At 34.9% G+C, this 22,364-nt stretch overlaps 1 protein-coding gene across 6 annotated transcripts in view; it reads right to left on the bottom strand.

The window, feature by feature from the left end:
• Positions 1–22,364, bottom strand: part of Dop1R2 (dopamine receptor 2) — a 371,432-nt gene that overhangs the window by 338,076 nt on the left and 10,992 nt on the right. For all 6 annotated transcript variants that reach the window (XM_065369938.1, XM_065369942.1, XM_065369937.1 and 3 more), the window contains one exon: positions 18,715–20,287. In XM_065369938.1, coding sequence (XP_065226010.1) covers positions 18,715–19,922 — 1,208 coding nt within the window. In that variant the 5' untranslated portion in view covers positions 19,923–20,287. The remainder of the gene's footprint in view (positions 1–18,714; positions 20,288–22,364) is intronic.

A 22,364-nucleotide genomic window follows, 5' to 3' on the forward strand; every position in this document is an offset into this window, starting at 1 on the left:
ACTATACACTATATTACGATATGGCGAAACTTTATAAAAAGATCCAATTTACCCCCATAGAGAAGCTCACGCGCCTCTCATCCTCCCTCATCGCGCTGTGTGAAGGCTTTCGTTTATATGGGTATATCGTTTAAACCGTGTTAAAAGGTATGCTCTAACGTTTACGTACGTGTGAGGCGAAAGTATCTATAAAACGGCGAGCGTACGAGAGTGTGTGATGTACATTTGTGTACGTGTGTAATTGGTTTATGCGTCGGGTATATGACTATGTATACCGCACTATAAAGCGATGATACACGACCGCAGATTTGGCACGTTCCTATTGCGTGCTTCGATGTACCCTTTTCATAGTGTACCTACCTATCGTTGATCGACTCATTTTTTCATGAAAAATTCCATCTTTGTTGATGAAATTACATATATGTAAAGAAGTCAGCGTGCTTGCAGGTATGAGTTCGAAACTTCGCAGTTTCAATTTCGACAGATATCCATTGAAAATTTCAAAATGCTCTGACAGGGTGTCCACTCATTTCTGGAAATGATTTTCCCTGACTTTTCCAGGTTTTTCAGACCAATTTCTCCAATTTTTCCAGATTCTTGATAAATGAATTACACATGCGATCTAGTGGGGGGGAGGAGGGGTGTCAAATGAGGCGATTGAGATACAATTTCTGAAAAATGCTCAAAATCAACATAGGAAAATTTCAACAATTTTCAATTTTGAAAATGTAATGCCAAAAAAGGATACCAAAAACGATGTCAAAAGAAACTCCAAACCAGTGTTACCAATTTTGGATTGGCCGCCTGTTACAGCGATTACATCATTGCAGCAATATTTGTTCATTATAAAAAATTTTGAGGGACATATCCTTTTGGCATGATTTTGACAAATGTCACCCCTGCGAGCTATCAGGGAGCAATCTAAAATTGGTAACACTGGTTTAGAGTTTCTTTTAACATTGTTTTGTATCCTTTTTTGGTATTACATTTTCAAAATCAAAAAATTGTTGGAATTTTTCTATGTTGATTTTGAGCATTTTTCAGAAATTGTATCTCAATCACCTCAAAATATTTTCTGATGCCGATTATACTCTAGGATCTTTATTTGAGGGCCAAAGGAGACCTTCTTGTCAAAAAAAATTTTTCACTACATCCAGCCGAACATAAAACTATGGAGTATGCGTGTTAGGGGAAAACACGAACAACGCCGCGCAGCTCTCGTGGGAAAATACAACGGCTATGCAGTCTACCAGTTCTAAAATTTCAGATGCTCTGCGGCACGGGTTAATATTATCCGATCCGGCTACAATTTTCAGGGATTTATTTTCTCATACAAGGGAACAACTTTGGGGGGGAGGAATCAAAAAAATCCCAAAACATTTTTTTGACCGAATAAGGACCACCCTAACCTACAGCCACTATTATTGGGGTAGGCTAAGGAAAAGAGTTGGTGAGACGGTCAGCAGTGTTTGGTAAGTACAGTAGACTCTCGATTATCCGATGTCAATTGGGGCAGAGAGGCATCGGATAACCAAGATAGTCGGATAATCGATTTTTGATTTTTTACTGAAATTTGATGAGTCGGGACAGGAAAATAGTATGACTAAAAACTTTAAAATTACATACTAAGGTAACAGAAAAAGTTCATACTCATGTGAGGTACGAAAAAAGAACAACTCAATATATCCAATTCGTCAATTTTCTATCAAAAAGAGAGCATGTTAGTGATACTGTAACTTGCATTGCAATAGAAATGACTGATGTATTACTTATATGAGACAAAAAGTGTAATTTGACATGAATTTGATCGAAAATTCAGCATTAGTCGGATAAAAAAACATTATCCAACTTTTTTTGGTCGGTTAATCGGAAGACTTTGAATGTACTTTTTTGATCGGATCATCAGAGGTCGGATAATCGGGAGTCTATTGTATGTAGTTGCTTACATGGTAGTGTCTCCACTAAATTAATTATAGCAGGGCCGGCGTTAGCACTGTCGCATATGTCGCCAAGTGCAACATAGCAGATTTCTGGTGACCGAAAATCTGTCACCAAATATGAGAAAATTTGAAAAATTTAAAAAAAAAACGTCAATTTGGTAGCAAAATTGTTAATTTGCCGACAAAATCACCGATCTGTCCTCAAAATTCTCATTTTTTTCAAAAGCTTTTGCCCTCGCTTCGTTCAGGCTACATTAATATTTTCTATATCTCAAATGCAGTTGTTTTGCTTCTTTAAACTTCAAGTTTTTAATAGCTTTAGCCCTCGCTTCGCTCGGGCCAATGTTGTTCAATCTATTTTTCAAAACACACATTTTCCAAAGCTTTTGCCCTCGCTTCAGTCTGGACGTCAAGATACTGATTTCAAAAATTTTAAGAATATGAAAACCAAACAGAAAAGTTCTAGAAATGGGAACTTATAATACTCGAAGCGATACCCCCCCCCCCTGTATGTTAAATTGTTCACAAAAAATGAATAAAGAAATGTCAAATTGAACATTTTAAAAATTTGAACCCTCCTCCTTCCTTTCACGCATGGAAAACTGGCATACCCTACTGGAAGGTCCAGTTACGCTTATTGGGGGGGGGGGGGGTCTTGGCTACGCTTCTCATATGTAATTTTTTTGCGACACACTAGAAAAATTTACTTCACCGGCTCTGAATTATAGCCTAATCATAGTTAATTGATGATGTCATTTTATTGTGATTATTGGACAACTTTAATAGAATAAACCTGTACATAGTAACTATTTTATGTTCTTTTATTATGTATTCTGTTTAAGTTGAAACTGGTTTGATTATTTGAAAGAAACGCCTATCTGAGCTAGCTAGGTATCAGATGTATCTCCCCCCTAATGGGATATTTATTGTCCAAAACACCAAGAGGTAATTATCGTTCTCTCTTCTTACCTAATCATTCTAGATTTAACCATAACAAATTTTATCAATAGTTTTTTTGAAATTCCAGGGCTCGTACATTTTTTTCCAAAAAAAGTGACTTCAGTAACCTAAAACACTAGGGTTGTCCACATTTATGCAGCAAAACTTTTTTTTGATGAATATTCACTGTCTCACTCGCTCATTTTTTTTCCTTTAGGGGTAGGTAGTTCACAAAAAAAATTTCAGCCAAATCCCTAAGGATTAACCCGTGCCTTGGGGCCGCTCAATGTCTTTATGGGAATTAACATAGGATTTTACAAGTGAAAAACCTAAAACTTCAGTTTTGACCAAATTTCTTTGAAATAGATCATTTTGACCATAAAAAGCAATAGTGTAAACAACTTCAAAGTGTTTTGACGAATTTTCAACTCTGAGGGGTCCATTATTGAGGAGCCACAAACCCCCCAAAAAAACCAAAAACTGTAATTTTCACGATATTTGGGGGTTTGTGGCTCCTCAATAATGGACCCCTCAGAGTTAAAAATTCTTATGAGAAATGGAAAAAACTGTTTGAAGTAACCTCTCACAGAATTCACTGACTTTTGAGTAAAAAATGCTGTAAATTTCCAAAATTCCCCGACTTTTTCAAGTTTTCCAGGTTTGTGGACACCCTGATTTAAAATGCCCAAAAATTGACAAAATATCTGAGAATTCGAAAAAAAATTCGTCAAACTGCACAGATTATAAAATACCTACCAATAAAATTGATCAAATATCATCAAAACGGAATAAGAGTTTGTAAAAATTACACAAAAAATAGACTTGAAATTGACTAAAAATTGCCAAAAACGGCAAAAACTGATGAAATTTTAGCAAAATTGAATTGGCTCGAACATCATTAAAGTTGATAAGAGTAAAGTCGTTTTAAAATGTTGCAAAAATCAAAAGTAAAGTCGTTCAATGAAGAGAATACGGAGCAAAAAAATGATTTGTGTGAACATGATTCATAACTTATAATTTTTATGAATCATGATCATGAATCACAGCTGAAAAAAATGATTCGAATCACGAATCATGAAACACATTCTGAAAAAAGATTCAAATCATGAATCAAATCACAGTAGGTATTTTTAATCCGAATCCAGAGATAAATTTTTAAAAAACCTTCGCAGCGACGGAAAAACGTTAGCACTGTGACTTTCGAACCACCCTGTAGTTTATTGTGTTTTGAAAAATACGAAACTAAGTTGGTATCTTCTTTTCTAAAAGTTACCCAGCGCCAACGTTCGCTTTGTCTTTACTATTATAAAAATTATTAATGGTATTAATTTAATATCTACGATTCGCTCTAGGTAAGTCAGTAAGAAGTATAAGTATCTGGATAATAATTCATTCAAGACGACGAGTTCATTTCGAAAATTCGCGTTGATAAATTCGCCGGTATTTTTTTTTTGTTCGCAGCTCGATGGATTTCCTCAATGGGTTAGTATCAAGAGTATAAGTATGTTCGTTTAGCGGTCCAATTGCCACGCATTTGTCAACATTTAAATTACAAGTTTACCGAAGAAATTAATCAAATCTTCGGTGTCGCGATTATCCGATCCGCAAAAGCAAAAGAGTAGATGGAAAACACCGTATATAGCATGAAGAAGAAGAAGAAAAACTTTAGTATTCGTAAGTAAACTTGACACGATTGAATACGCTGCTGAGCGAATTTAACGGTGTGTTTGCGAACATGCACCAAAGACGACGACGACAACGACAACGACGACTGAGAATAAAATTCTAACGAGTTTTCTTCTTGAGCGAAGAAAATTACCTTCGGCAGCGAACGACGACGACGTCGAGATACAAATATAACACCCCATAAAACGACCGAGAGACCGAGTAGACTGCATACTAAAAACCCAGCTAATCAGTAAATTTTCAAGGCGACAACATTCTAATTAAAAATACAAATTATTCCGAGACCTTTCATTTTAACAAATTTCACCACGCTAGACCAAGTCGTAGTCGTCCGCTGACGCTGAGTAGGTAGGTATGGTAATAGGATAATAGTATACCTACCCAGTACCTACTCGTAGTAGGCTCTACTTCGCACTTCATCTCTTGTAAAAAGCTGCTTAAATCATACACACTTACGCGGTAATAAAACATACCGCTAACTTTTTTCACTTTATCATACCTCTAGAGCGAGCAGAGACTTTCATTGTTCTGAGAGGATGACGCGACCACCAAAGCTTTACTGGGCTAGGGTAGGACAGGTACAGGGTAGAGGGTAGGCTTATGTGCGTATACTACATACATACGTAGACGTACACGTAGGTAAAGAAAGGTATACAGCTTCGTTATTTTATTACTTATTATTACTTTATGAGAAATAAAATTACATTGTTTTAGTGACACTCGGCACTGAATGTATGATACATTGGTTTTTTCTCAAAGAAACCCGAGCACCTTTTAGGTATCATAAAGAAACAGAAGCTACAAACCTCGGGAAATTTTCCAAGTACGTAAAATAGCTCCTTCAATTTAGAGACTTTATACCTACGATGAAATGCAAACACAACCCTTTTTATTCTAGAATTCGCACAATAGGAAGGTACCTACTATGTACCTACTATGTTAGGTAGCTATAACTAGTTGTGTGTTTCTAACTAGCTGTATGGCTTATGGTAACTTACGTTAAATATAGGTCACGTTTTATCATTTTGAAAAAGAAATATGAAAATTCAAAACATTTTTTCAAGAGCAAATTCTATGTTTAGCTAACAGATCTTGAACATGGGACACTGTTTGAATGATTCAGAAAATCCAACAGTGTTTCAACCTCGAAAACAAAGTGGACAAATAATTGATACCTACTTTATTTATGTACGTACCTAATTAAAATGATTGTTGAAAAATAACATGGTAGGTTGAGAATGACGAATACTGACAATTTCAACAAAAGGAATGGTTTTTTGACAGTTTCTGGCAAAAAAACGAGACATTTGGACAATTTTTTTTTAAAAGTTGAAAATTCAAAATTTTTTGAAAAAACGACTATTTTTAGAAACTTTGTTAAAAAGCGAGGTCTTTTTTTGCAATTTTTGGCAAACAGCACGATTTTGATCATTTTAGCAAAAAGAACTACAAAATTAAGTCCTACACTCGCGCTAGTATATAACGTTCCCTCTGCCCCACCCTTTCTTGTGTGAGTTAAAGAGAGACCAGAGTGCGAAAAACTACCAAATTACTCGCGCTTCGAAAATCTACGTATGCGATCTCGATTGCATTTCATGACAATTTAGGTACACCAGAGTGGAAAATTTTATCGAAAATTGTTCCAATAGGAAACGCGACATCAGCCCAGTGATTGGATATTTTTTTTCAATTCATCGCGTCGATTGATTCGTGCAAAAATAAAAAAAAATACCTATTTATGATGACGATGGCGATCGTGAAAAATAAAAAAACAATACGCAATAATATTCGAATACGAGTACAATACGACATCCTAATCAATCCCTCCATTGAGCCGTTTAGTAGTTTGGGACTCTTGTGTATTGGTATTGGGGTACCTACGCGCCATAGAACCAACTGAAGCTGAAAATTAAATCCTCTTAATGTCGATGATGCGTACTCTATGGCCAATGTGTACGTATTTATTACGTGGAAATGTATTGTAGTAGTTTGGGATATTTTTAATTTATTCCAAATCCCGCGCCTTGTTAATTCTAATAAAAGGGCATATCGACTATCGTTGTACTTGGATTACCTACGTGTTTGAAAAAAAAAAATAAAAAAAAAAATAGGATGAAACGAACGGAAAAAATCTATTTCGATACGATTGAATCTCGTATTATTAAATGTACCTGTCTACAGAGTGTTCGGACTTCGGAGAGTGAGAAGTGAACTGAACATTTTTTTAATTAATTGTAATTCTAACAGATTTTTTTTTTTGAAAAAACACTACTTTTGCACTACTTTTTTTACTACCCTTCTTCAACCAAATTTTTAGAAAGCTCTCGACTCGACCCCGCCCCCCTCCACACACACACATGAAAAGATTAACAAAATCAAATTTTTCACAGTAAAATTTCAAGAAAATTGAAATTGAAAGAAACTTTGTATACAAAGTAGGATTTTTTCATTTTTTCATTACCTTTTTGACTAAATTCACTACTTTTACTGCCTGTTAGATACCCTGTATTTTGAAAAAAAGGGCGCTAAAGTTAATTTGGACGGTTTTTAGACGACTTTTTAGAAAATCTGAAATTTCCAAAATATACCCAAGGCTCCAGAATAGCCTGAAACCACCTCCAATCGACTCAGCATATTGAAAACGGGGCACTAAGTAAATTTCATTTCAACAACTCAATTGGGTAAAATGTTGTGGAAACTTCAATTTTCAAAAATCTGCTAGGGTGCTCCAGAACTACCACTCAAAATGGTTCGAAACCGTTTACAATCGATTTGTAGGGTCGAAAACAGGGCACACACCAAATTTCAGCTCTTTTGATCTATTTGCTAAAATTATGATTTTTTTTCATTTTCGATCCAAGTTTGATTTTTATTAAATTTATTAAAAATCAAAATCGTTTGTGAACTCAAAATGTTAATCTACTGTTTCAAAATTCGTATTTGAAAAATCAGATCACCTCGATTCAACCCTGATGGACAATTATTTCAACTGATTTTCAATTTCCGTGTTTTTGGATTTTTTTTTGATTTGCCATTGAAAATAAAAGGTTTAAAAAGGTCACAGGTGTATGTAGAAGTGACTCACGTAACTTTTCTCATAATCAGGATTAAGTATAAAATTACTTACTTATTCTCATACCTGAGTTCATATTCTATCATTTTTGGAAGGAAATTTGTACTTACCTAAAACAAAGAAAAATTAAGGTGGATTAGTTAGTTATAAAATGATCGATCAATCAACAGATATTTATGAAATAATAATGGTCGAAGGCCAAAGTAAAAATTCTGACGATCTCGACATTTAATCTAACGGATTTTTATTTGGAAAAATCAGTACTTTTTTCACTATCCTTTTTCAACCGAATTTTTAGAATGCTATCCACTCAACCCCCCACCCCCCACCCCCCACATAAAAATTACCAAAGTCGAATTTTTCACTGGAAAATTAAAAAATTTCAAAACAATTGCAATTGGAAAAAAAATTTATAAGAAAAGGAGCCAAGTGGAAGGCAAAATTTTAAATTAGAATTTTTCGCTTTTCCAATGTCTTCAAACATCCCAAGATTTTTTTCTAGCAAGCGAATGTCGAAAATATAATATTTTTATCATTTCAATTTTTGATTTTATTTTAATCTTTTAGGTTCTTTTGCTAATGTAATGAAATTGGGCGAATAAAAAACTATTTTTAACATAGGTAACAAATTTTTAAAAAATACAAAAAAAAATTGATGGAAAATTTAAACGACATTTGGGGAAAAAATACGACAACAATTTTTCGAAATGAAACGGTGAGATTTAAAGTAAAACAAGTAAGAGATGAAATTACAATTTTGTCATTTGAAAGACACAATTTTGCCTAATATTCATACAACGTATAAAATTTTGATTTCTCCCTCAAGTCTGGAATTTTTCAATTGCGGAAAGGAGAACCAAACTGGCCTTGGCGAAGCGAGGGCAAAAGGCAAAAGCTCTCGGAAATCAGTATTTTGAGAGGTATAAAAAACGATGATTTTTTGTGTGATGAGTTAATTATAAGAAATTTATTGCTTCGCTTCAAAATTATTTTGAAATTCAAATGATTTTTTTTTGAAAAATTCAAAATTGAAAAAAAAACAAACGAGCTTGAGCGAAGCAAGGGCAAAAGCTTTCAAAAATTCACGTTTTGAGAAGTAAAAAAAAAGTTTCTTTGTGCAGAGTGGATTTCATTTTTCTGATTCAAACTTTCAACATTTCTTGAATTTGAACAGTAAGTTTTGCATGAGGAAAAAGAGCAAATGGCCCGAGTGAAGCGAGGGCAAAAGCTCTCGTAAATCTATAATTCAGGCTCTAAAAAAATCGACAGATGAACTCTTTTCTACGAAATGAAGATCGATAAAAAGGAACGAATTTGAACTTTTTCATTTTTTCACTACCTTTTCAACGAAATTCACTACTTTTTCACTACTTTCACTACCCATTTTAAAAATCACTACTTCTTCACTACATACTTTCACTACCTGTTAGATACCCTGAATATAAAGAGCCAGAAATGAATATTCACAAATAAAGTACATAAATCATAAAAGTTGTAAAATTGATTGTGAAAATGTTTCAAAAATATCAAAAATTGATGGACCATAAAAAAATGACAAAAATTTGGGAAAACCAATGTCTCATTTGGGTAAAATTTTGCATCGACTGCTTGGATAATTGAAAAATACCAAGAATTAATCGGAAATTCTCAAAATTGAATGATGATTCGTCAAAACTGCAGAAAGTGTCATAAAATTAATCAAATTGACCTCCTTCCCCCCCCCCGGTTATTGAAAATTACATGAAGTTGATCCATGGTATCTAGTAAAGGATTTTTTTTTACTTAATCATTACTTGTCTTTTATTACCGACTTTGCCGTGAAACGGAAAGTCAAGGTATTGTATTTGTCATGATGGTTGAGGATTTGGGTGGGGGTGGGTTTTCTTGACGAATTGAAGTATGCTGATCACGATAAGACATATGGCGCAAAACGAGATAAGTTTATATATAGCCGCATACAGGTAAACTCATAACGTTTTGTATAAAATACAAACTCAGGTCCCACCTGTAACTTCGTTGCCGTGCATGCGCTCGACGCGTCACCCCATAGGCCTGATAGTACTCGATGTTAGGCCGCGTTATATTCGTTAACTTGATTTTTGGGTGACCTGTGGAGAGGTATCTCATTGCCGAAACATCAATTTTTCAGAAAAGCTTTTTTTTAAAAGTCCCATACGTCTCTGTTTTTCGCAAATAGCTTTTTAACAAAGCATCCTACAAAAAAATAACCAGCTCTGAGCAGAAAGGAAATTTTATGCTCTACAATTTCCTTCATTGCATTTTTTTCTTAGGACGCATACTTTCCCCGTAAAATCAATGTTAATGTTGAAAAACACGAAAATTCGGACCTGTATAATCAGCTCTAAATTAAAATTGAGCAGTCAAAAATTCAATTTAGGCGATTTTTGACCACGCGACGTGAAAGAGGAGACCTTCAACCACCAGAATCACCAAACAGAACTTAAAAAATGATTATTGGCATTCTTGGCAATAAACACCTTTTCCTCATGTCCTAGTACATAATAATTAGGCTATGCACTCATTTGAAAATTGAGTCAAAAGAGAAAGTGTATAAACAGCAATCTCACGTCCCTGCTCAAACTTTGCCAGTAGACTCCCCACACCTTCTAGATTCATATGGCACCTCATCGAAAAGTCACGTCCTAAAAAGGTTACGAGTTTGCCAAAACGTTATGAGTTTGCTGGTTAATCTATAAAAAAGTTACGAGTTTACCCCCTAGAATATTTATATATATATAGATATATTTATTTATATATTTATAGGTATATCAATTTATGTATAAATTTGTGCCGGGCTGAACTCAAAAGCTTCGAACTTTAAGTCGAAACTGATGATGGCAAAATATTGCTTTGATACTGAACTAGAGAAATTTTTAATTTGGTCGAAATCGATTCAGCCGTTTACGAGATATGAACGTTTAAGTGTGTTTCAGCGTTATGGATAAGCTGAAATTTGTGTAAACCATTATATCTCGAAAACGGCTCACCCCCAACAAATAGATGGGGTGGTTAGAGTGTGAAGGTTGCAGATTGGTGCGCCAGAGGTCGGGAGTTCGAATCCCGCGCGAGTCAAGAGGCGAAAATTTTTTGTTGATTTTTTTGCTAATTTTTTTGCTAATTTTATCCGTCCAAAATTTTTTTGCCATAAAAAATCAACATTTTTCAAAAATTTTTAGTGTAATTTTTGTTTCAACAAAAAACATTAATTTTTTGGTAAATAGCCAGTAACTTTTGATAATTTTTTTTTGGCGAATTAATAGTAATTTTTAGTAAATAAAATGATCAGTTATTTTTGGTGAATTACTCGTAATTAAAGTTGGTCGAAAATGTTGGTAAATTGCTTGGGTAATTTTTGTTTTGGTAAATTAATAGCATAATTTTTGGTAAATTGGTATTCCAATTGGTAAATTTTCGTAAATTACTGGGGTAATTTTTGGTAAATAGGTAAATTTTATTAAATTGCTGTGGTAATTTTTGGTATTGTTAAATTAGTGGGGTAATTTATTTTGTTGAATTGGTGTCAACCTTTGGAAGTAAATTACTGGGGTAATAAAAAATTGGTAAATTAGTGGGGTAATGTCCGGTAAATTACTGTGGTAAATGTTGGTAAATTGTTGGGGTTATTTTTGGTAAATTGGTAAAAACCTTTGGCAGTAAATTAATGGGGTAATTAAAAAAAGTTGGTAAAAAATTGAGGAGCTCATTGCAAAAGTAGCCCTTGTCACATGAACCTATGCAATCTCTAAACCTCTCCCTTGAGCGTACCCAGTATCATGAATGTAAACTCTATAAAGCAATTCCTCTCAGGGCTACTCAGGGTAGACCAACTTGACGGTCATTTCATCATTACAACATGATCTCCGCATTTGGCAATAGGTGCAATCGAGTGAAAAGCGTCTAAAAGTTCATGTGACAAGGGCTACTTTTGCAATGAGCTCCTCAATTGGTAAATTAGTGAGAAAATGTCTGGTAAATTACTGAAGTAAATGTTGGTAAATTGCTGGGGTAATTTTTGGTAAATTGGAAAATTGGTAAATTAGTGGGTAATGTCTGGTAAATTACTGAGGTAAATGTTGGTAAATTGCTGGAGTTATTTTTGGTAAATTGGTAAATTTTTGTAAATTGGTAAATGTTGGTAAATTGGTAAATTGGTAAATTTTGGTATATTGGCAAATTTTGGCAAATTTTGGTAAATTGGTAAATTGGTGAATTTTAGTAAATTGGTAAATTTTGGTAAATTGGTAAATTTTGGTAAATTGGCAAATTTTGGTGAATTGGTAAATTTTGGTAAATTGGCAAATTTTGGTAAATTGGTAAATTTTGGTAAATTGGTAAATTTTGGTAATTTGGTAAATTTTGGTAAATTGGTAAATTTTGGTAAATTGGTAAATTTTGTTAAATTGGTCAATTTTGAGGTAATGTCTGGTAAATTACTGAGGTAAATGTTATAAATTGCTGGGGTTATGTTTGGTAAATTGGTAAATTTTTGTGGCAAAGTCGGTTAATCTTGCGAACTGCGCAAGATGTTTTTTCATTACCTTTTTTCAACCAAATTTTCAGAAAGCTCTCTACTCGACCCCCACCCCCTCCCCTTACACACACAAAAAAACTAACAGTAAAATTTTTCACACGAAAATTTTCAAAAAAATTTAAATTAGGTACAAGAAAATTTGTATATAAAGTATTTTGTGATTTCAATCAAAATGATTTTACAAAACTATACAATGAACGCATTAGTGAATTTTTTCACTACTTTTTTGACTGAATTCACTACTTTCACTACCTGTTAGATACCCTGAACTGGCACGAAAATTTCTGAACGGGGCAAAGCTCGATAAAAAGAGCATACAAAGATACATCACTCGTCAACATTTCAGCCACCAAAAAACATTTTTCGTTTTTTGGTGAATTTTTGAAGATCAAATTAAAATTTTTCCAAATTAACCTGAAAATTTGAAATTCGATATTGTCCTATTCTCGACTCCTCAAATCTACCTAGAAACGATTTCAAACTATTTTGAGCAGTTTTGGAGTCTCCAGTAGATGATTGAAAGTTGAAATTTGCACAATTTCACCAAATAAAGTTGAACAGCAAAAATTCGTTTTGTATCCTAATTTCAACATGCTGAGTCGACTGAAAGGGATTTGAAGCCGTTTCAGAGCCTCCGGTAATTATTTGGAAAATTTAAGTTGTCCTAAAGACACCATAAAATAAAATGTGTCCAAATAAACTTTTTACCACTTATGCTCGCGATTGGTGCTTGTCGATTTTTTTTCGAAATCGGGGTGTGTCAGTTTGAAATCATATTTTTGTACAGCGATGTGTAATTTTTCCATCATCTCTTTTCACTTCACCTGGGTTCAACTTCTTTTCCTACTTTCTTCCTGTCGGACGTTGACATCTGTATGCTACATAATTATTGAAATATCACGTTTATGAAAAAGGACTCTTGATGTCGACGAGCAACACGAACCGAACCGAACCGTATAGTTTAGAAAGTAATAATTCGTACCGAGTGTGGGTGTAGAGAGAATGTCGCGAAGAGCCAGCGTGCATAAATGGTACGTTTATTCGGCGAAGAAGTGCAGAAATACTACGTGTAAGGGTATAAATTACTCTTATACTGGGTGAATTTATTCGTGTATCGTACCAAATGCGCGCCGGCCGGGCCGGGGCCCGGTCGGTCCGCGTCGAACGCGACGCGACACTATGAAATTTATCCGCTGCTTTGTTAGTCATTTGGAAAAGTAATATTCGCTCGAATTATTTTGGGATTTGCGAGCCAGAAGTGGTTTTTCATTTAGAAAATGAACGTCATCCCCGTCTACGTTGAGTCGTCGACGTCACGTTAGTGTTGTTGTCGTTGCTCCCAGAGAGACGCAGAGTACGCATCGCCATCGCTATCAGCGTTTTTCCCATAACCAAAAGGAGGAAGAAAGACACAGAGAGAGAGGAGAATCGTGGACGAATTTTGAACGTTTTAAGATGCGGTCCCAGCACCATAACTATGCCATTTGGTACACATGTGCCGGCCATATCTTTCACATATTTCTACGCCGGACCTTGGGTTCGGCCTTTTAAAAGCTGTAATCGACCTTTTTACGTGACTTTATGCGTGATAAGGGCTAACCAACCGACTTTCTATTTGTACTACGATATTACCAACTACTATACTTAGGAGTAGATTCGTCGTCGAGTTTTTCATCGCGAATTCCTTATCATGTGGTGTTTGTTGGTGTTGAACTGTTCACGTATAGCATGTTGACAGCATCTCGATTTTGACTACGAGTTGTTGTGTTGTAAAGGAATTAGAAAAAGTATATCTCTTGGGAGAGGAATATTTACCGAAGTAGGCGTTGATTTATTTTCTTATTTGGATGTTGTTTCGAATGGACTAGGATTTTTTTCAATGTCTTGACCGGTTGACCTAGGAGATTTTGACGACTCCGAGCCCAAGGTTCGTTTCAACAGTGAAATTATACGAGTTATTATTGACTTTTTCATGTTCGTTTCCAAGTAACGTATTCAAAAGTTGCTCCATTTGGAACGCTCTTGACGTCTCGAATTGAAGCGTTGTTTCAATGAAATTTTGATCAGAGAATTTGAGTATAAAAGTTTTTGCTTCTGGAATTTGAATACTTGCACCTTTTTTTTTTTTGAAAAATTAAACAGAAGTAGAACTAGAGTTTTTGATGAAGGTCTTGCTTTCACATTTTGAAATTTTGTTACCTACTCGCGTTGATTGGAGACCTTTGTGTGGTTCAGGAGTGTTCATGTCTTAGGTATCTTAAAAGTGAGTTTCGCTTTCTGCCTAATAAAGTATACATATAAAGTTTCAGATTTTGTCAAAATTGCCAAAAAGTGTTATTTCTTGCCACAAATTGCTAGAATTTTTCCTTTATTCGCAAAAAATTTCAAATTTCTCACTCCCCCCCCCAATCAACAATTGCCCAAAAGTATCGTTTTGTTGCCAGAAGTTGCTTTTGCTAAAATTTTCAAAGTCTCAAGTCTCACTTTTTATCAACATTTCGCCAAAAGAATCCACTTCTTTACAAAAAAGTTGCAAAAAAGTCTCACATGCTGAAAGAATTTTGTGTTTTCTCCAAAAATTCCAAAAATTGTCAAACATGTTTTATGTACTCTTAATACCAAAAATTACTTACCAATTGTCTTTTAAAATTTTCAAATCTCTTAATCCCCCCCCCCACCCATCAAAAATTCCTCAAAAGTATTGCTTTGTTGCCAGAAGTTACCTACTTTTGCTAAAATTTTCAAAGTCTCGCTTTTTGTCAACATTTTTCCAAAAGAATTCACTTCTTTACAAAAAAGTTGCAAAAAAAGTCTCACTTGCTGAAAAAATCTTGCGTTTTTCCCAAAAAATTCCAAAAATTGCCAAACAGTCTAACTCTTTCACCAAAAATTACTGACAAATTGTCGTTTGTTTGCAAAAAATTTCAAATTTCTCATTTTTTCCCCAAAAGTATTGCTTTGTTGCCAAAAATTGATTTTGCTAAAATTGTCAAAGTTCTGCATTTTATTTTCTGTTTTTTTGTTTTTTCTTTTTTTTTTTTTTTTTTCTGTTGAAAATAACCTGGTGTAGAATTTTATATACATACCTATAGTTTTAACTCATCATCTTTTTATGTCTTAATCGAGTGTACTTTTATCCAATTTTAACTCTGAAATTTGTATTCTATACCTATGTAAGTAATATTCAAATAATCATCTATGTCTATGTAATGCTTAACCTGATATGATGGCAGCAATGCTGCCGCACGTATCTCAAATAAAGAATTGAATTGAATTGAATTTTGCCAACATTTCGCCAAGAAAATTCAATTTTTTACAAAAAAGTTTCGAAAAAGTCTACATTGCTGAACAAATTTTGCTTTTTTTGTTATAAATGCCAAAAATTGCCAAACAGTTTCGGTTTTTACGAAAAATTACTGAAAAATTGTCGTTTGTTTGCAAGAAATTCCAAAAATGCTTACTTCTTCCCAAAAAATTTGCCCAAAAGTATCGCTTTTTTGACGAAAATTGCCAAAACAAGCTTTCATACGTATTTGATGTAATTGTCAAAACCTCACTTTTTTGCCCAAGGTACCAAAAATTTTCATTTTTATATCCAAAATGGCCAAAAAGCCTTGCATTTTTGTTAAAATTATCAGAGTTTTGCGTTTTGATCAACGTTTTCCAAACAACATTTACTTTTTTACAAAAAAATTGCAAAAAAGTCTCACTTTTTTAACAAAAATCCAAAAATTTTAAAAATTCCCAAAAAAAACTTCATTTTTTAACAAAAATTAATACTAGAAAATTGACTTTTTGCACGAAAAATGAAAATTTCAAATTCTCAAATCCATATAGTTAAACTCCCCCCTCCCCCGGAGCAAGAGCTCAACGTTTAAAGTGTCTTAAATGTTTGATTTTTTTTTTTAATTTTCATTCAAATGGTCTCTTGATGTCCTCACTTTCAGTACTCGCACATCTATCGTTTTTAGGCCATTAGCATTAGCAAAGCTTAATTTTCATTGAAAATTTTTGCTTTTTTCCCTATCGAAATAGTGACTTTTTGAACTCTGGTCTTTTTAGATTTTGAAAAAACGAATCAAAATGAAAATTGAAATGAAAAATCTTCAAAAATTTCCAATCCCTTCTCGTTTTAGCTACTTTTGGTCTTCCGATCTGAATAAAAAATATGAAAACGTTTTTGAAAATGATTCGAGTCTTTTAGCCATAACTTTTCAAGGCTGAATCATAACGAAAATAATCGTAGTGAGTTTTTTTTTTCATTTATTGTTATGTTCAACTTGATTGTTGCATCCACATGTTCTAAATTTTAATTTACTCTCCTCCCTCTTACTTCTGTTTCGGTTTCATGAATTCAATCATGGCGAAAATGGAATCCATTATTTCCGAAATTGCTCATGTAATGCTCGCATCTGATTTACGAAAATATTTGAGATCACTCTCCTGTTTCTTTTTTTTTTAATCTAGTTGAGGCCCATTTTGAATTTTAAAGCTGAATAAAAATACAAATTGTTTGTTTATTTTTTTAATAAAAATAATTTATTTACGTTGATTTTAGCATTAAAGTTTTCAAATTTTCAATTCCCTGTCCCTCTTCTCACTCTCTCACAAAAAATCAAATTCAATGTTCTTGAAAATGCTCGTTGTTCGAGAATACGTATTTTAAGGTGTTATAAAAATTTGAATCTCTCCCTCTCTACTTATTATACCATACCTACATCGAAGTCTACTTCCAATATTTTGAGAATTGAATTACCTATCAAACTTTCAAAATTTCAATTCTATTCTCCTCCTCCTTCGCCAATTTTGTTTTGAAAACTTGAATTATTGTAAAAATATATTTTTTTAACGTTTGTTTATCTTGAGTTTCAGTTTTGTACTCAAATTTTCAAAATGTCAACTTTATCTTCTCCTTCTTCCGGCAGTACCATATTGGTTTTGATGGGCTGAATCATTGTGAAAATGATTGACTCCAAAAATTCTCCTCTGATTTTTATGTACTGTTCTGATTTACAAAAAATCAGATCTATCATTCCTCATTTTTACCGAGTTAGTGCTAATTTTGTATTTGAAAGTTGAATCATAACGAAAATGTTCAAATTGATTTTTGCATTAAAATGTTCTCAATTTTCTAACAGTCTCTCTTTCTTGTTTCTGTCAATTTCAATTCCGAACCTCGAACCATTGCGAAAATATAAATTAATTTTCTAGAAAATGTTAATGATAATAGTTCACAAGTAATTTAATAAAAGAACTCGTTGTTTCTGCAATCTAAAATTGTTTTTTTTTTTTTTTGGAACGTTTACAGCATCTTGTTTTTTGAATACGAATTTTAGACATTTTGATCCCCTTCTTGGACCATTACGAAAATCATCAGAGCCTCCGTAAACCTTTAATTCGATATTCTCATTTGATTAATTTCAAATTTTTGAATATTGAATCGCCCCCTCGTCTGTTCTTCCTTCGGCCTCCCTCTCTCATTCGTCTGTTGAAGTATTTCAATTTCGAGAATTGAATAATCACAAGCATTGATTCGAATTACCCAAGATTTTTTTTCACTCTTTTAAATTTTTAGACCTTACACGTTGAATTTTTGTAAAAAAAAAAAAAAAGTGTTTGGATCAGAGACGCAACGAAGTGATATGTTGTGGGGGGGAGGGGGGTGAGACTGAAATTTTCGCAACTTTTTTCGTCAGATTTTCTCAACTTTTTATTCCAGAAACCCTCCTCTCCCTCCCCTCAGTAGTTTACATGCTAATTAGTCAGATGTGGTTCGAATAAATATTTTTGAAAGAGGAAGTTGGAAACAAAAATTTTGAATAATTTTCAAAAAATTTAAATTGTTCCATTGCAAAAAAATTCAAAAAAATTTTCGTTGTTTCTTTTTAGCGTTTTGGCCTTTGAAAATCAAATTCAAAAAGAGAACAGAATATTTTATATTTTGCCCGAGCGAAACTAGGGCGAAAATTTCAGAAAATTTACAATTTGTGAGGTACAAAAATTTGTGCTTTTTGGTATTTCTGATTGAAATTTCGCACCTTTTTCCATTATTTTGCACTTTTTCGCACCAGTACCAACCCTGTAGGTATTCGTTTAGTAATATTTCTTAAAATTCTGAAATTAATTTTTCATTCTTGAAAAATTTTAAAAAATTGCACAGTAGAATTCGAATTTGCCCGAGCGAGGCGATTGACTTTTTTCTTTTTCACCCTCCAAGGTTGAGAATACAAATCGAAAATATGAATCTCTTTAAATATAGCGAACTCGATATTCTCACCGAAATCTTCTCAGTTTTTGAACTTTTCGCTCCTTTTGCTCAGAATTTATTTCGACTAAAAATGTTTGAATGGTCCTTAAAATTGAATCAAAAGCCTTTTATGAATAAGTCACTAAATGAAAATTCGGGGTTTGCAATTACTCTTGTCTCTTTCTGATCAGTTCAAGACTTAAATTTGTCAACTTATGCAAAAAATAATAATAATAATAAATACATAATAAAAAATTAACCCCAAACTGGGACCTACCTTCTAAAATCCTTGCTCCAGCACGCGTATATGAACGGATTCATTCCGGAATTCATCCATCCGAGCCAGGTGGCAATGGACGTAGTCAGATCCTCGTTCCAGATGCACTTCTTATCACAAAACCCGGAGGCCAAATTCAGCACGAAAAACGGTAACCAACATATAATGAACACCCCCATCACGATACCCAACGTTTTGGCGGCTTTTTTCTCTTTGGCGAACTTGGAGAGTTTCCTGCTGAGCGAGAAATTCTTATGGAGCGATTTACTCTGCATTATTCGATTAGTAGAGGTAGCCGATGGCTGCCTCGAGAGGCCACCGTTGACCGACGTGAACGAGTTGTTGAGCTGCAGCGTCGAAGTGCAGGCTGCCTGTCGTTCGGTACCGCCACGATGTATACGTAACGTGAGTCCGGTCTCTCCGGTCGACGACACTTGTTTGCTGCCCGACTTGAGGGATCGCGTTTGAAACACGGCCGCGCGATAAATACGAAAATACGTGAACACCATTACGAACAGAGGCAGGTAGAACGAGATGAACGATGAAAATATCAAGTATCCTAGGTTATCGGTGAACGGGCATTGGTAGTTAGGTACATCGTCGCGGACCGCTCGCCACCATATTATGGCCGGAAACGAGATAACCGACGAACAAACCCATACGACGCAAATCAAAACGTACGCTTTACGTCTGCTCATTTTGGTCGGATACGTGAACGGATCAGTTATAGCCCAATATCGATCTAACGATATAACGCATAAATTCAGTATGCTCGCTGTGCTAAAGAGCACGTCCAACGATCGCCAAGCGTCGCACCAATTTATACCGAATATCCAATGATGATCGGTGATCTCGTACAGGGTGCTGAGCGGCATGACGACCAGTCCGACCAGACCGTCGGCCGAAGCCAGCGACATGACGAAGTAATTAGTCGAACTGTGTAAATAGCGTTCGCGAATGACGGCCACGATAACGAGTAAATTACCGAGAACCGTAACGACCGAAAATAATAACAACAGGACGCCTAACGCGATACGATTACGCGATAAATTCGAAATTTTACGTATGGTCACGCTATAGACGTCGTCGTCGTCGTCGACTCCGGCGATGCCATCTCCGGCGCTGGTAGCATTCACGATGCTGCTCACATTGTACACGTAGTGATCCAGGATCGCTTCGACGTTCATGTTTGCAGCCTGCGTTCGCATTTTGTTTGTTGTACGAAATTTCGCCTTTGATCGCTACTGCTGCAGTTACCGCTACCGATGATGCTATTGTCGTCGTCCTGGTCGCGTAAATTCGTCGTAGTTGCGATACTGATCCAAGTGATTTTGATTTTCACCCGAGTCATGGTGCGAACGATGATGAGGAGGCGATCTCGTGTCGTACACGATTTATCCTCTTCTATCGTCGTCGTCTCGATGTCGACGACGATGACTCTTCCGATTCCACCGTGTTTATTACGTTTCTCGGATTCGTGTTCATATTTCACTGTACAGCTGCGAGCTTTCTTTATTCTCGAACAAATGCGACGAATGATCGGCGGGATTCGACGAAGACGTGGTCGATGAATCTGTAAACAAATAAGCAAATACATAGGTAGGTATAAGTAGGAGTAAATCTAAATTTATATCGATAAAAGAAAACAAATACGAATACAGACAGGACATTTTCTAAACATAACGTTAGGTCTGAGGTATTCTACATACATAACGAGCTAACATTTTCACTCCATTATCCTTATATAAATTCGAACGATCAAGTTTTCTTCGACGACAAAATACTACATTCGTAGGGTTACATTTACCAAGTTTACAACGCGATGATGGCTATTTTTTTGCAACAGTCTATCTTTCTTTATCTTGTATCAACACCACATGTATAGGACGTAAACGTACATCTTGAACAAATACCATCTTCCAAGGTAAGCATACAACACGAGTACCTATATATTTGATGCGAAATGGTCACAATTCGCTTCTTTTCCATTAAAGAATGCAGCAAATCACACATCACGTGTGAAAGTTTGCCGAATCTGACATTGAAAGGGGCCTACAATAATTTGATATCTAACATTATTTACTTTACGTATAGGTACCAAACAGACGCTATTTGCCAACAAAAAAAAACGAGTAAGTAGGCTCGATATTTTTATTCTTGAGAAATGATGTTTCGGTTTTTTTTCAGCAACCTTTAAGTACTAACAAGGAAACCTCTTCGAGGTGTCACACTCCGATTTGAACGGGACCGCGATTTTTCGAAAGAGCATAGTCCAAAACCCCCAAAACCAAATTTTCAGCTGCCCAAGTTCATTTTTCGATTTTTGGCGAATTTTGGAAAATTCAAAATTGACTGTTTCTGGCGATTTGTGCTTTCTTTTTTAAAGTACGTACTTGATCAATAAAAATGGTCAGAATAAGTCCCAAAACTAATATTGGTTACCCAAATCCAAATTTCACCATTTCCAGCCGTTCTGGAGCCTCCAGCGCGATTTTTCAATTTCTCCAGAATTTTGAATTTGCTCCAGAAGGCGTGAATATGCAGTTGGGCAGCTAAGAATCGAGTTGTGTATTATACTCGACCTGTTTAACGAGTTCATCTACATTTGAGCCGATTTTGGAAGTGACACCTCAAGAGCGGTTTTTTGACCAGCTTTTTTCAAAATTAAAAAATCAAAAAAATCAAAAGATAACCGTTTGTGAGGAAATTTTTGAAATTTGTGCCAATCGCTGTATTTCTTCAAGAACTAACCCCTGGAGCGCAAATTCTACCATTTCCAGCCGTTTTGGAGCGAGAGTGACACCTCAAAAAACCACACTTGAGGTGTCACTCTCAAAATCGGCTCGAATGTGGATAAACTCGTTGAACAGGTCGAGTGTAATATACAACTCGATTGTAGCTGTCTAACTTCATATTCCGGCCTTCTGGAGCAAATTCAAAATTATGGAGAAATTGAAAATCACGCCGCGTTGGAGGCTCCAGAATGGCTGGAAATTGTGAAATTTTGATTTGGAGGATTAGTTACGGACAAAATACAGCGATTGGCGCGAAATTCAAAAATTTCCTCACAAACGGTTATCTTTTGATTTTTTAATTTTGAAAAAAGCTGGTCAAAAAACCACTCTTGAGGTGTTACTTGCAAAATCGGCTCAAATGTAGATGAACTCGTTAAACAGGTCGAGTATAATACACAACTCGATTTTTAGCTACCCAACTGCATATTCACGCCTTCTGGAGCAAATTCAAAATTATGGAGAAATTGAAAATCACGCTGGAGGCTCCAGAATGGCTGGAAATGGTGAAATTTGGATTTGGGGGGTTAGTTACGGACAAAATACAGCGATTCGCGTGAATTTCGAAAATTTCCACACAAACGGGAAACTTGATTTTTTGGATTATTTAATTTTGAAAAAAATGGTCAAAAAGCCACTTTTGAGGTGTCACTTCCAAAATCGGCTCAAATGTAGATAAACTCGTTGAACAGGTCGAGTATAATACAAAACTCGATTTTTAGCTGCACAACTTCATATTCACGCCTTCTGGAGCAAATTCAAAATTTTGGAGAAATTGTAAAATCGCGCTGGAGGCTCCAGAATGGCTGGAATTGGTGAAATTTGGATTTGGGTAATTAATATTAGTGTTGGGATGAC

The sequence above is a fragment of the Planococcus citri genome, chromosome 5 (genome assembly GCF_950023065.1).
Source record: "Planococcus citri chromosome 5, ihPlaCitr1.1, whole genome shotgun sequence".
NCBI lineage: Eukaryota > Metazoa > Arthropoda > Insecta > Hemiptera > Pseudococcidae > Planococcus > Planococcus citri.